Source organism: Dipodomys spectabilis, unplaced genomic scaffold (genome assembly GCF_019054845.1).
Source record: "Dipodomys spectabilis isolate Male_0828 unplaced genomic scaffold, ASM1905484v1 ptg000126l, whole genome shotgun sequence".
NCBI lineage: Eukaryota > Metazoa > Chordata > Mammalia > Rodentia > Heteromyidae > Dipodomys > Dipodomys spectabilis.
In genome coordinates, this window is record NW_024870803.1 from 3,428,743 (window position 1) to 3,444,420 (window position 15,678).

A 15,678-nucleotide genomic window follows, 5' to 3' on the forward strand; every position below is an offset into this window, starting at 1 on the left:
GCATGCTGGCAAGTGATCTACCACTGAGCTTCATCCCCAGCACTTATACAGATAAAGCTATCCTAATTCGCTCTGTTGTCTATTCCCATTGCCATTATTTTATTAGAATTCTTTCATAGAGACCTCATGGAGTTGCATGTCATTAACTCAACACACGGGATTCATGATGTACTATTCACGATATTCATGACATACTATTGAGACATAGTCTCCAAGGTCATGCATAGAAACCTGGACAAGGATATGGGAGAGGAGAAGATCTGAAAAAGATCTAAGGGAATTGGCAGGCCTCGGGTCCCAGAGACTCACAGAAGGTCACGAGCCAAAGAGCCATCTTAGTTAAAACAAAGCCCCACCTGCGGGAGAAATTTACTTAGAATAGAGAAGGGGGGAAGGGAGAAGAAAATCTCGTTGGAAGTGGGGTGACAGGAATCTGCAGACTGTTGAAGACTGCCCGCAAAGCCCTTGACGAGGAAGATCAGAGCTGGAAACGTCAGGAAAACTAATTTCATGAGAAGACAAAGAAGAACGCCTTAGCTGAAGAGAAGCGGTGAGCTTCCTAGAGAGCCTTGGCAGGAAAAGAGGGGCAGGAAGAGTGGAACCCTACCCAATGCGCGCGTGCGCAACGCAGACCCCACCCAGTGAGCGTGCGCGCAACACGACGCAACCCCACCCAGTGAGCGTGCGCAACGCAGACGCCACCCCACCCAGTGAGCGTGAGCAACACAGACGCAACCCCACCCAATGCGCGCGTGCGCAACACAGACGCAACCCCACCCAGTGCACGCGTGCGCAACACAGACACAAGCTGAAATGGCCAGCCAGGGTTTGGAAACTACACAGAGACAAAGAAGAGCGGCAGACTACCTGAAGTCAAGTCAAACTTACACTTGTAAAAATCAGAAATAAATAGAAACGATGGAGTTCTGAGAGGGGCTGATGGATTTCACAGTTAAAGAAAATGCAATATTTTGTGTACTAGAAATCATATTTTTAAAACTTGAGAGCAGCAAGCAGAGCGCATCCTAGGCCTGAAGGTCAGGCTGACTTTCCTCACTGTGTGCACACAAAACTGATCCCAAAATGACCAGCACCAAGAAAGAATCTAAGGAAATTTCTGGGTTTGAAAGATTATCTTCAAAGGAAGATAATCCCTTAAGCATGTGGACAAAGAAAGATCATTTCACTTATTAAAAAAAAGAGAGAGCAAGAGAGAACTCAGCAGTTTACTATCAGATTTGTCCATCACACTTTATATCCAAAGAGCATGAAGTAATATATTTAAAATACTCCGGGAGGAAAAAGTCTAAATCCAGGATGTTATATTTAGTCAAAATTATCTTTAAGAGCAAAGGCCCTATTCCAGGCATACTGGTTGGTGCCCATAATCCCAGCTACTAGAAGAGGCAGAGATGAGGACATTGTGGTTCAAGAGCAACCCAAGCAACAACAACAGTAATAACAGTAATAATAATAATAATGTTAGCAAGACCTCATCTCAAAGAACAAGCTAGGCATGCTGGCTCATATTTGCAATCCCAGCCATGAGGGAGGTATAGGTAAGAGGATCACATATAAGTAAAGCCCCCACCAAAAGCATGAAACTGGCCAGGCACTGGTGGTTCACGCCTGTAATCCTAGCTACTCAGCAGGCTGAGATCTGAGGATCAAGATTGAAAGCCAGTCCAGGCAGGAAAGTCCATGAGACTCTTATCTCCAATTCATCACCAGAAAACCAGAAGTGACACTATGGTTAAGTGGTAGAGTGCTCGCCTTGAGCTGAAGAGCTCAAGGACAGCGCCCAGGCTCAGAGTTCAAGTCCCACAACCAGCAAGAAAAAAAAAGTGAAAGGACTGGAATTGTAACTAAAGTGGTACAAATCCTGAGTCTAGGACCACTACCATGAATAATAATAATAATAATAATAATAATAATGTTCCCAAGAAAACTATTAAAACTCTTAATGTCTAACAACTCAATGAGTGTTTTCTCATGAACTCTTCCTGAGAAGTTTATGAGAGAACATTTCAAACAAAAAAAGTTACATTAACATAAGACTAATAGTAGTGGATAAGTATGTGTGTGAGAGAGACAGACAGACAGAGACGGGGTGGATTAAGGCTGCATGAGGATTAGGAGGAAGAGATCAAGGCTGAGGTGACCATATGTGTTTGTGATATAAGTGTCATATAATTATTAGAAACATTGGAGGTGAGAATAGACAGAATGTGAAAATTTGAGGAAGTTTTTAGACCTGACCCCCAGGGCTGCATGGGTGATGTTACCTGAGATTACTTGTGTTGTCTCCCAGCTGATTCCTTTGCCCCCTAAAAGCTTCCAGCACCTCCTCTGCCAGTCTACCCCTGAGTCAAGCCCTATCTGAGGCCACACCCACCATACCCTGTAGAATTGCATCCCTCCAGCCAGCTCAGGACTTCTAGCCTACAAGACCCACTGCCCGCCCACCCCCCGTCTGTTCCCTCAGAATAGTAACATGCTGTCATGCCTTCGTGTTCAGAAAAACCTCTACAGTCCCACTGCCTCAGTAGTTGTAGCTGCTGCTGGGGACTGTGCCCCGGCTGGCTCTCCAGGTGTCTCCAGTAAGACCCTAGACCACAGAACCACAACAAAGTAGCCCTCACCTGGCAGAATGCAAGCTGCATCTCTAACACCAGTGAGTGCCCTGCAGTGGCCTTGGACGAGTTCATCACCAGGTCCTCCCTGGGCTGTGTGCCCTTGGCATTCACTGGGCTGCGGCCTCCTCATCCTCCTCCTGCCCCAGCGGCTGCTGGGTTTCTGTCTCGGGGCTGGCATGTTACCTCTCCACAGCTCCGCAGTGTGCAGTGTCTCATCTTGGCTCCAGGTTTGTAAGATACTGAGTCAGAGATTTGTAACTCAAAGCAGACTTCACCAGAATAGAGATGTCACCTCGTGTCACATGCTACTCATACACTCAAGGATGCAGGGAATTCAGAGACACAGGCGAAGCATGGAGAAGCCCAGATCACCCACACAGACTCTCAGTCCCAGCATGTGTTTTAGGATGTGCTCCAGGCAAGGTTTATATCCAAGGACTCTACGTAATCCAGGGGCTCGAGTTCCAGTCACAGTCTTGGATCTAAAGAGAAAAAAGAAAAGAAAAGAAACAGCCAGTCCTTTATGGGGTTGGAGGCGTGGCTCAGTTGGTAGAGCACTAGCCAATGAGCAAAAGCAGCAGGGACCTAGTCCCAGTCTCAGCACTAAAAAGAGAAAAAGAAAAGAAATCCATAGACATCACCAATACTTAACCTCTGAGTTATATAAATTGCTTCTACACTCAGTAAAATACCTTCATCTCATGCACTCATTACCACCTACATTATGACTCCTTCTGGAGAGCCTTACCCATCAATCCATGCATTACCCATCAATCGTGCATTCTAACCCTCCTGCCACGTGCGATCCCAGACCCTGCCGTGGGGAAGATTCTGCGAGGTTCCTGGGTGGGGGCCATCAGCCTGTGTGCAGAGGTCTGGCCAGGCTGTCTTTCTTCCATTCTCAGGACTGGAGAAGTGAGCAGATGGGGGACATCAGAGTGTACCACAACCTCCTGTCTTCTAAATTCCAAACTCAACCTGCCACCGAGCCGCCCAGCCTGCTGACTGACCTGTGTGTTAGGTTATAGAACTTGAGTACAAACAGGCGAGAAATAATGACTGAACTGACTTCACTCTCAACACGCGTGCACACACACGCACACACACACGCACACATACCCCTTGTCTACTAATATGGACAGGAAAGAAATCCTACACTCAAATGCTATGAGCCTTTGGCGGTCACAGCCGATTACATTATCTGTATACTAGATTCTCAATTTGGCTACATACTCACCTTGTCAGTATACTTAGTACTCACCGTCATTTTGTGTACCTAGTTGGTACTCGATCACTGTATACTCAGTCAGTCCTCGATCACTTTGTGCACTTGGTTGGCTCTCGTCACTTTGAAAGCTCACCTTGTCCTTTGTTTCTTGCAGTACAACCGGTACCAGCAGTACGGGGCGGAGGAATGTGTGCTGCAGATGGGGGGCGTGCTGTGCCCCCGCCCGGGCTGTGGAGCAGGCCTGCTGCCCGAGCAGGGCCAGAGGAGAGTCACCTGTGAAGGAGGCAACAGCCTGGGCTGTGGGGTGAGTACTGACCACCCGGGAAGCTGGGTGTTTGTGCTACTTGTCTTTGCTTTTGTGAATGGGCTGTGATTCTATTTTTGATTTTTGCCTTTGGACTCAAACATCTGTGAATATATAATATATGGGAAATAGATTTTTAAAAAATTCTTCCATACAACTCCACGTATGAAAATATATGTATTTATTGGGGAAGGGCTATAGTTGCATGAAGATTTTCTGCTTTATTTGTTTGTGGCAGTATTTATTCAGAGATGCTGTGAACCACGGTCATAGTGGTTCAGCAGGCTTGTGAAGTTGTGTTAAAGTAGACAGAAGTGCAGGAGACCTCTTGGGCAGGCCTAGGTAGCATGACCTGCATAAGTGTTCATTTGTTTAAGTGAAGATGACCAAAGTTAATGGTGTCCGTTAGGGAGATAGAATAAGAAATGCCAAAAACATTCCAAGAGGTCAAGTCATAGCACCTGATCAGTGATGGGAAGGAATCTTTATCTGCCGGCCTGGAGGTGAGAGGAGGAAGCGGCTTGCTAAACTATAGATCGAGATGCCAAATGGTTCCTTGCCCTGATACAGAGCACAGAGAGCCCGGAAAAGAGGGAAAGGCACATGTGCTTATAAAATGCCACTGGTCTGCGTAGAAAACATCTGTCTTACAAATGCAACTTTGTGAGTCATTTTATGGAAGAAGGGCATGAAGAGTAGCGGCTATCAACCTAGGCATGAGTTTTGGCTGGCCACCACCAGTCACTGTCACACAAGCTGCCCTGTGTCGCATCCGCTTGCGCTCCTTGTCTGTGGTGTGACATGTCTCCTAAAACCCTGGGCTGAGCAAGGGAGCGTAAGCAGAAAATGATGAGAAATGTGTATATCTTAACAAGCACAGCGCATCAAAATGAAAACTCCAATCATTCTGGCCAGCCCCAGAGGCTGTCGAGAGTCAACTGCTCTTCCCAACCCCGGTCACTGTCCGCTGGGGTGTCACCCACCCCGATGGTAAGTGACCTAGGCTGGCAATGAATGCAGGGTCAGAATTCCCACCAATGTTTTCTCTTCATATGAGTTAAAATCACGTTAGGTTGTTGTCTGACTGTGTCCTTCTGCTGCTGACTATGTACCATTGTTCTAGTCCGCATAGCCTGGGATCTAAGAGTTTGACTTTCCTCACTGGTAGACAGTATCCACATCCCATCTTGAGTTGTTCACTTCGCTTAGAGAACTTTAAAAGATTTAGGTGACTTTAAGCTTTGTGGAATTTTATCTTCCTTTAACAGCAACTATAAAACACACACACACATACAAACACACACACATATAAACATAAACCCCACAGTGTGACATTGTGAGTAACCTATACACTTAAGCCCCAAATCATTGGAAATTGTGTGTCAGGAATAAAGCGAGTTATTTCACCCTGTGTCAGTTGAGAGTTTAGGGGCAAAAAGTGTGCATCAAAGAGGATGGCGTGTTCGGCCTGGTCCTTTGTCCGCTGGAGGCCTACATATTGAGTTGTTTTTCTGTTTTAAATTCTGTTTATTGTTTTGGGAGAGACTCTTTTCCGTTTGTTTGAGTTACCAAGTACCATGGAGCAGCCTCAAATTGAGATCGCTTAATCTAATAAATATAATATCTGATATAGTATACTTAATATAATACTTAATAGTGATGAATATTAAATATACCTAATAAGTAGTTACTATTGGCTCAGTGTCAGGAGTGGCTTGGCCATGTGAGTCTGGCTCAGGGTCCCTCCTGAGCTGAAGAGCCATTCTGGGATGTGTTCATTCTGATGGGAGGCGTGCTCAGATCACAGTTCCTCGCGTGCCGTCTTCTTCTTGGGCTGTTTGTCCCCACAGTGACAGCTAGCGCCCCGCAGAGAAAGCTGTCCAACAGCCAGTGAGGAGGGAGCCACAGAGCCTGCAGGACCTAATCTCTAACTTGATCATCTTACCCTGCTGTATCTCTACTAGGCCCTTTCAGGAAGAGAGGGGCTGGGCTTTATCTTTTAAAAGAAAGAACCCATGGGCATATTTTAAACCACCACTGTGGTTTAAAGAAGCTGAAATCAGAACAAAGAAACTGAGTTTCCTATGGCCACATCTAAATGTAAAATATTGTGTGCTTGTTTTATACTGAATAGTGTTTAGCATAGAGTAAGTGCAGATTTATTTAATATTCAGCCAAAGGATTACCCAAAAGACAAATATTCAAGGAAAATTGACTACAGGACACTCATTTGACCCATCCCCCCAGATAGCCGAGAATCTACCCCTGGACCACGCCAGACCGGCAGCAGAGAATTAGGCATGTCCACCCCATCCTGCAGCCCTTCAAAGGACTGCTTTTCAGAAACAGTACTTTGGAACGTCGCAGTTTGTTCGTGTTCTGGTCACCACACAGGAAATGTGACGTCTGTGGGTCCAACGAACGTTCCTGAGGAGCTGTGCTGATGGCTGCCAGTCTGTCTGAAGGCCAGCAGTGCCCAGCTTGACCGAATGGGGTGCAAGAAGAGGTGCCATTAGGCACAACCTCACAGAAGGATGGCAACCTTCTTGTCTGAAGGAAGGAAGTGTGGCCACCATTAACGCCAGCAGTTCTCAGGGCATAGTGTACGATTCCCTTGTGGGTATTTTAATCCATCTGTACTTAATATTTTCCTAAACTGTTAACAGAGAGAAGAAGTTCAACTCTTGTTACATGAATATGCAAGACATGTTTCATGTTCCTGGAAGGTTCTCCTATAAAAAGCCAGATTTACCACTCTTCAGAAATACAGGAATGTCCACTGGAAGATGGACATGAGATGCCCAAGACTGTGCCCCGTCCCTCCACCGTGGGGTGCGCACGCACACACACACACACACACACACACACACAGAGCACATGCAGACCAGGATTCCCCTGCGGGCGACACTGCTGGTCCATCCAGGCAAGGCCAGACAGTGTGTGATGTCACTGCAAACTTGTCACCATGGTAGAGTGACTAGAACAAGTACCATCTGCTAGGGTTCTCGTTGGAATGTTGTAGTCATTCTTAGCTTTATATTCCTAACCTCAGTCTATGTTTTTGCCCTCAGCAAATTTATGTATTGAGGATTTAATCTACATAGAGTGAATATGAATGAGTGAATAGTAACATGTAAATGTGACAGAAGTGGTGATCAACTTTATTTGCCATTATTAATCACCAGTTATTGTAGTATTAAAATTGCTTACCTTTGAGTCAGGTGTGGTGATACACACCTTGTAATTACCAATATTTGAGAGGCTAAGGCAGTGGAATTGTAATTTTAAGGCCAGCCTGAGCTACGTACCAAGACCCTGGTAAGGAGAGAGAGGGAAAAGGGAGGGAGGACACGAGAGGGAAGGAGGAGAGGAAGAGAACAAAGAAATGTTTACCTTTCCTCAACAAAGACCTCCTCAAAATTAATTTAGGCACTTGCATATAGTTTTATAGCATGTAATGTTTTGGTAGCCACACAATACATACTTCAGAGTACCAGCAATATGCTACATTCAGAGATCCACAAAAAATTCACCCGTGATACGGAAGTACCACAGAAATTAGAGCTCCCAAACCTTCAGAAGGGAGGCAGGATGCACACAGCCAGATGCAGAGGTCTGCACAATCAAACATATATATCTTACTCCTGCGAGCACCAACATTTCAGCTGTGATTCAGCACAGAATATTTTTACGACAATAGAATTCAACGAAGAATTATATTTAGGGATCAAACAGTCTGACCTCACTCTTGGCTAACCCTTGATCATATTTTTACTATTGCTCATAAAAATATTAATTGATTTCCTAAGGAATTCATGTTATACATTATCCGTTCCTCTGGCCTTGCTGCTATTCATCAGAACTATCTCACTAACTTTTATGATTCCAATGCAAAATGTTGACATATTTAATACCAGAAGGCAACAACAAAATATAGAATGCATTATACCCAGTGACTAGAGAATGCATGCACAGAGCTGTGGCGATCCAACCTCATGAGTTTCCCATAAATAAAACATCTTTATCTTATTTCAATGCTAGCTTGGAATAGCAAATGTCTGGAAGATTATGTTCCTTTTAAATAATATTTGAAGTTGGAAGAATAATTTTCTGTTTCAAATTACAAGTTCAGGGACAAGACTTAACAACAACTGGAAAAAAATAAATGGAAAGGCTTTTAATGTCCTATTAGGTTAAGGAAATTAAGTAGAATCTCTTAAGACATCTTTTGGCTATACTTTCCTGAACAATACTAGCTTCTGTTGCTCAAAGGCAGACTTACTGGGGAATGAGGGATCTACTCAACCAGCTTTCTCCCCTGTAGGCCCCTCTGTATCCTCTTAACAAAGTGTGTCTTCTTCCATTGCTTTCCTTAAAGAGGGTCTCGGAAATTGTATAAGATCAAGTTGTAGAGGCCTCAGCAAACCTGGATTTAGAAAGACTTGGGTACCTAGTTCGTTTGCTTTTTTGTTGGTTGCGGTGATTATGAACCACTTATGACAATAGTGTTAACATATTGCTGACAATTTTGATCAAATGAAGGTTGGGCCTCATTTTTACCCTTCATGTTGTAAGAAGTAGATGAAGAAACATGCTGATGCCTAGCCATTCACACAAGAGACCTATTTTTAAATTTATTTATTTTTATCATCAAGTAATTGTACAAAAGGGTTTTGATTTAACATGTTGGTTCTAACTAACTATTGAATCAAAAGCTTAAATTACCAAATTAGATGTAAAGCCCTCTTTTCAATATGAGGTTCAGAAATGGAAAATTAGCACACGGTCAACATTTAATAATGAAACGAGGAAAGAAAATGGCCGTCTTTTCTGTACTTTAAGAGTTTACTTTTTGTAAAAGTACATAATTTAAACTATGTTGAAATATTCTGTGAACTCTATTGAGTTCTCTCCTAGAGAACTAGGAACTCCTAGAGATTAAACTAGATTAAACTAGAATCCAGATTTAAAGTCTAGACTCCAGCTGTCTGGGGTGAGACCCTGGTACCTTCAGGATGACACCTCAAAGGGCAGCCATCCCTGGGGCTCCACATGGGTCCTGCGCATTCATCTCAGGACTATTCCATTCCTCGTGTGCCTGGACCACCAGCATGTCAAGAATTGAATCACATGTTGTTGGCATATTATTCTTTAATACCAATTTTTTTTCTTCATCCAAAAGCATTTTTAAAGCAAGTTAATGTTATGAAATGTCAAAAATTTGCATTCTGTATTTATTTGACATGTGTCCAAAGATCTAATTTAAGCTCTGAGATTGGCTCATTTTCAGATTGGAAATCAGTCTTGCTAGACTTTCTGCCTGTGAGACAGCTTGAAGTGCAAAGATAGACCACTTTGGAGAGTATTTATTGTAATGCCTAAGCAAGTTCTGGATACCATTCCTCTAGGAAGTCTTTATCAATTGGCAAATGTTCCTAGAAAGAAAGCATTCTGTGGTTTGAAGTGTACACTTTCAGATACAACACAGATGTGTGTATGCTGGATTATATATAGAATAATTATTATAGAATGATTATTATCATTCTTATATACAATTGTATATTCTATATAATATAGAATGAAAAATAATGTTATATTATTATATAATCATTACTATATATTTTGTATTAATATATTATATATGTACATATAGACATATATACGTATATATATATGACATATATACATATATATATGACATATATACGTATATATATATATATATATATATATATATATATGTGTGTGTGTGCTAAACATTCTACTTGCCTCAAGCCCATTTTTGTTTAAATATAGGATAGTGTTATGGGATTTGAAATATCCCCACTAAAAGGCTCAGCTATTGATGCTGTGGAACAGGGCTTGGATGATGGTGGCATTAACCTCATCAATAGACTGATCCTTTGGTAACCTCACCAATAGACTGGTCCGTTAATGGTTTTGTAGCTCACTGGGCCGGCAGGAGGCTGGGCTAGCTGCAGAAAAGTTGGCCAGTTGGCCTCCAGCCCTTCCCGACCCCTTGTCCTCACTCTTGCTCTCTGCTTCCCTGCCTCCATGAGGTGAGCAGCTTTGCTCCCCCATACTCTCTCTGCCATGAAGTCTAGCCAAAGTAACCTGGCCAGCCAACTGTGGACTGAAACCTCTGACAGAGTGAGTCAAAATAAAACCTTCCCCCTTTGAGTTGTTTTGAATCAGGTGTTCTGATTTTCATAGCAGTGAAAAGCTAGCACAAATACAAAATAATTTTGTCATTTCAAAATGGTAAGATTGGGGTTGGGAACTTAGCTTAATGGAGCAGAGTTTGGTTCTCAGTTCTGGAAAAATAAATGATGAGAATTAGCTCTTTGAATAATGTTAGGAAATCAGTTTTATAGCAGATTGTCTGGAGACCCCTTCTCCAGCTCTATGAGCTACAGAGAACTCAGAAGGGTCCATAATGCAGAGTTCCACAGAAAACATCATAGTATCTAATCGTCCTTTGTCCGGTCCCAATGGTTTCTGACTAACATAGACACATGTTGAATCTAGCCACACGTGACTGTTTGCATACAATCAGAAGCTCCGCTCCTCAGGTGTAGTAGCCCCATGCATGTGACATGTGACTCCTGACAGGGCAGTTATGGTGTGACCCATTTTCATCCCTGCAGAAAGTTCTTTTAGACCAGACTCCATCTGGAGAAATAATAGCGTGTCCACCCAAGGAGCAGAATCATCAAACTTGAAGCCTCCTGCGCCCCCAACCCACACGCTTTGGCTTCTTGAGTTGTACTTAAGAAAAATCTTTATGGGATTAAAAGTAATTTTTTGAGCAAGAGAAAGGAGAGTAGCATTTTACAAAGTGGGCATCACACCTCTCGGGTCCTGTGGGATAGTAGGAGGGATGATTGGAGTGGAGATGTAAATGAAAGAGAAACTTAACCAGGGAGAGAAAAAGAAACAGCTACATGTACTTGGGACCTGCTAGGATTACAACCCAACACGGATTCAAGCAGTCTTGAATTATGCTCTGAGGATTTACAAAATGGCGACTGTGTTTCATGCATTCATGGGGAGAGGGGCTGTTGGCCGTACCTGTGACTAGAGTGAAGTGTAGGACTGGGTATCGTTTAGGGCGGGGGTGGAGTTACAGGCAGGAATCGTGAGCCTATCTTATCAGCCATTATCCTCTCAGGAAACTGATTGTTTTTTTCTGGTTCAAAAGTTCAATGTGAACATGTATCTGCCTGAAACTTGATTAACGCTCGCCCTCCAGGACCAATGCTGCTCCATTTGGGTTTTCTTTCTTCCCAGGAGTCAGAAAGATGAAGCAGAGATTCAGAATCATATAACTAGGAGGAGTGAGTTAAGCTGGATTAACTACGTTTGTTTTCTGTAGGATTTAAAGCTTTTGATATGCAAACACACGGTTTTCTTGAACTAGTGAAATACCAAAAGCAGTCTTTGCTCATCTCTATAGAGCCAAAGCTGCCTTTTCTCTGGTACATTTTGTAGGACAGGTGTTTCCTGAAACAACTTGTGGTTCCAAGAATTCACTTGGTTTTTTTTTTTGAAGAGCATAGTGCTAAGAAGCATGCCACTACTCATAATGAGCCTGTGAAATCGGAGCATCAGAACCATTCATTAGGCACACAACATTCTCCTCTTCATGGAGAACTAATAAAATGATTTTTCAATTGTTGCTATGTTGTTCTCAGATGTTTTACTCACTTTCGAGACAACATTTTTAATGATAAAATCTTTTAAAACTGCCATTGCCATATTTCCTGGGCTTCAGATCAGTTAGAAAAGACAGGATGAAATGTTTTGTGATTGGGCATGGTTAGGAAACTCGTTTTCAAAGGGTCCCCCTTAAATGAATTGTGAGACTTAAATGTTTCATAGAGTAAACGACGGTGGGCGTCAATCTCATCAAATGTTAACCCAACCCGACATTGTGTCATCACAAAGGAATCATGGACTGGACTTTTGTTTCTCCATTTGAAGAAATGGCCCCCTCGTGAGGATGGGAACCCCCTCGCGGTGTGACTCGAGTCCAGCCAGAACGGCCTGGGCTTCTCACAGCTGTCCCCGGCTTTCTGAGTGGTGTCTTCTCCACCCTTCCCAGACCAGAGACAGTGACACACCATCCCATTGGTCTAAGTGTGATTTTCAGCCTCCCGTTATCTCTCAGTTCTCCCATCATTTGTCAGTAAAAGCCCCGCAGAGACATGTCTGACACACACTCTGCCTCACTCTGCTCCGGCTCTGTTTTGCTTCGGGGGGTCACTCTGGGCCCCCAGCAGGCCCGCATGGGCCCTGGCCTCCATGGTTCCTTCCTGTGTCTGGGCTGTGTTTTCCCTTCATCCAGCCTTACGCAGCGGCCTTGTGGGTCTGATACTGTTCACTGCGGTTCCCCTTCATGTTTCCCGGTCCTCACCGCAGCTGCCGTTGTACCATACAGACTCACGATCGTGGAATTGATCATCAGAGCAGTTTCATTTCTTCTCTCATTTCTTCTTCACGCCAAATACATCACCACATCACTTGCCATCGTACTCACTTCCGTACGATTCCCTGGCACTGATTGCCTGGACAGTGAGTGCAGCCCTCACCGCTGTCTCAGCAGTGTTCATCAACTCAAACACAACGCTATACTCGACTCCACATTCTTCCCAGACAGTGCTGACCTCTGATCTGCCTTCTGTCCATAACAATTTGCCTGTGTTCTAGATATCTCATAGAAGGAGAATCACTGTAAGCCATTATGTCTGGTCTATTTCATTTAGTATCATGTTTTCAAGATTCATCTATGTGACAATGCCTGTCAGCCCTTCTTTCCTTCCTCTGTGTGACATTCCAGTGTATTACTGAACCATATTGTGTTTCCTTCATTTCATCCCAAAATTTATTAGATTGGGTTAGTCCTTCCTCTCCCTGAATCCCAAAAATTAAGTGGGATCTCTGACTTTTGATCCTTGATTAGTATAAAAGGTTTTAGTCCCTGTAAGTTGCGAACCTGGTCTTGACTCATTGAAATCACCTCACTGTAGATAAGAACTGCACATAGCACATCAGATCTTCTGCCCACACCCCAAGACCCAGCACCTCCGCCCTGCTTCTGTTCACTTGGCGTGGAACCCAGATAGGTTGACACCCTCACCTCGTTCTTGGGAGGCTTCAAGCCCCACTGCAGCACAGATTCTCAGCAACTCAGGTCCAGTAAGATGGCAGTCACTGGTTGTTCATTTCATCTCTTATAATACCCACTTTATCAATGTCAAGATGGAGGTTCTAGTTGGACACCAGAGGTCACACCTGTAATCCTAGATTCTCAAGAGGCTAAAATCAGTGGATGGCATTTCCAAGTCCACCAAAGCTGAAGCTAATCAGCAAAATGCTGGACTAGAGGCAGCACCCAGGTGGTGGAACACCACCACGAGTAATCAAGCCAAACAGGAGTACAAGGCCCTGAGTTCACTTGTGATAGTACCATCACAAATAAAAATAAAATAGGTCATGGTTCTTGCAGCCCAGTGCTCAAAGGAAGTCTGTTTGTCTTGAATATAAGTAACTTACTCTGTATTGGAGCCCAGATAGTTCAGCCTCGTCAGCCTCATCACAGAATCATCCCTCCAGACAGAAGTCTCCTCTCACGGCAGGGGTGGCACAAACAGCCGTGGCCCTGCATGGATAACAGCAATGCAGACAGCATCTGATGACTCATCTTGCTAAGACGTCAGCCTGCTCAAGATATTTGAGGCACCATTTTGCATTAGATAAAAATTCCAAAACAATTATTTCCTTAATATTGTAGCAGTTACGTGTATTTTCAAACAGACCCGTACAACACCATACAATGCTCTGAATTAAATATGTAGAATTAAGAAAAAATAAGATCAATTCCCATATAAGTATAGAATATTTTCCAGAAAGTATTAAAGAAATCATTAATATAGGTGATGTTTAAGTAGAAGAATGAGGATTTTCCATGTGTGACTCTCATGTCTGAATTTTCTAAGTGTGTAAATAAGTAGATGTATTTTTTATAACATAAGGGACTACTGTGTCTGAGATCAGGAGCTATTGTAGAGTTGATAGTGTGGCCATAGTTTACAACATGGCATTGCTAGAAGAGAAGAAGTCTGCAGGTCCAAACGCAAAGAAATGGGAAATATTTAAGAAGATCAAGTGCTAATGACCCTACACATCATACGTATGTATTAGGTTGTCACAGTGTATCTCATAATATGTACAATTATGTGTCCATTGAAATGGTTTTAAAAAAGAAGGAAAATCATAAAATTTTAAAGCAATCTGACCAATTATTAAAGTCACTAGAACTCTGAATCATCTCAAGCACTCTGCTTCCTTGAATTTAGGTGAGAAATGACAGAGTCAGAGGAATGTGAATCTGTGAAATCTGTAAATCTGTAAGACCTGGCTACTGGTCGCAGGCCCAACTCAGCAGTCTTTTTTTCTTAGGGTTTTTTTTTAATCAAGCACACCCTCCTGTCATGCCGACTTAATTGAATGACATATTTAAGAATAATGGGAGTGAGGTCTGTTGGGAAATTTAATTTACATTCTGAAAATAAGTTCTAAGAAATATGTCACCTAGACACATTGGACAGCTGAATACAAGTAGATAAATCTCTGTTTTTGCGTGTAGTTTTAAATTAACTGAAATAGTTCCTAAATTACAAGAAAATACCTTCCAACGCCACATTGAGCATACCTGAGTTCTAATGGATCCTGTTCTCACAGCCCATCACATTGTGTTGGGTTTCTCTGGGTCCCTTAAGTATAAGGATGGAGATTGGTGAGCACAGGGCGCATCCATCTAATGGAATGACAAAGAAGCAACACCCTCTCCTTTGGCTCCGGTCAGACACCAGCACGGAGTCGGCAGAGTGTAGCGGAGGTCGCAGAGCTGCGGTGAAGCCTCTGTGCCGGGGGCTCAGTGCCGGGGGTCGTGCACTTCTCAAGGCCTCACACAAGCTGTCGGAAGGGGCTACATCTACCAACTCCAGGAGTGGAACCAGGCTGTTCTTGGGTGAAAACAAGTCTCTCCCATTGCTAGTGGTCTACAGGATTCGGACACAGATCTAGGAGTCAGATGATCCAGGGTTCTAGGGAAATGGGGCCTTCTGGGCCTGCTCTGCTTTGAAATTTGGTAGGTGCAAACTTTGCCCCTGCTAGAGCATCAAAAGACTCTGGTTCTTAAGACAAGAAGTGAGTGAGACCTAAGGAAGTTGAAGAATCTCCCAGGAAACAGAACCTGGAGCAGCCTCCCCTGGCCTCCTCCTAGAGGCCCCCTGAGGAGACAGGGTGGAACCACCTAAATCTTGTCCATTGAAAAGTTATAGTTTTCGTAGGGCTGAGAAGGTGGCTTGCATGCATGAGGCCCTGGGTTCGATTCCTCAGCACCACATATGCAAAACAAGCCAGAAGTGGCATGGTGGCTCAAGTGGTAGAGCGCTAGCCTTGAGCTGAAGAGCTGAGAGACAGCACCCAGGCCTCACGCCTGACCA

At 43.6% G+C, this 15,678-nt stretch overlaps 1 protein-coding gene across 1 annotated transcript in view; it reads left to right on the forward strand.

Annotated features, from left to right (window-relative positions):
* Positions 1 to 15,678, forward strand: part of Prkn (parkin RBR E3 ubiquitin protein ligase) — a 992,623-nt gene that overhangs the window by 851,522 nt on the left and 125,423 nt on the right. The window contains exon 9 of the mRNA XM_042689760.1: positions 4,019 to 4,168. Within this exon, the coding sequence (XP_042545694.1) occupies positions 4,019 to 4,168 (150 nt within the window). The remainder of the gene's footprint in view (positions 1 to 4,018; positions 4,169 to 15,678) is intronic.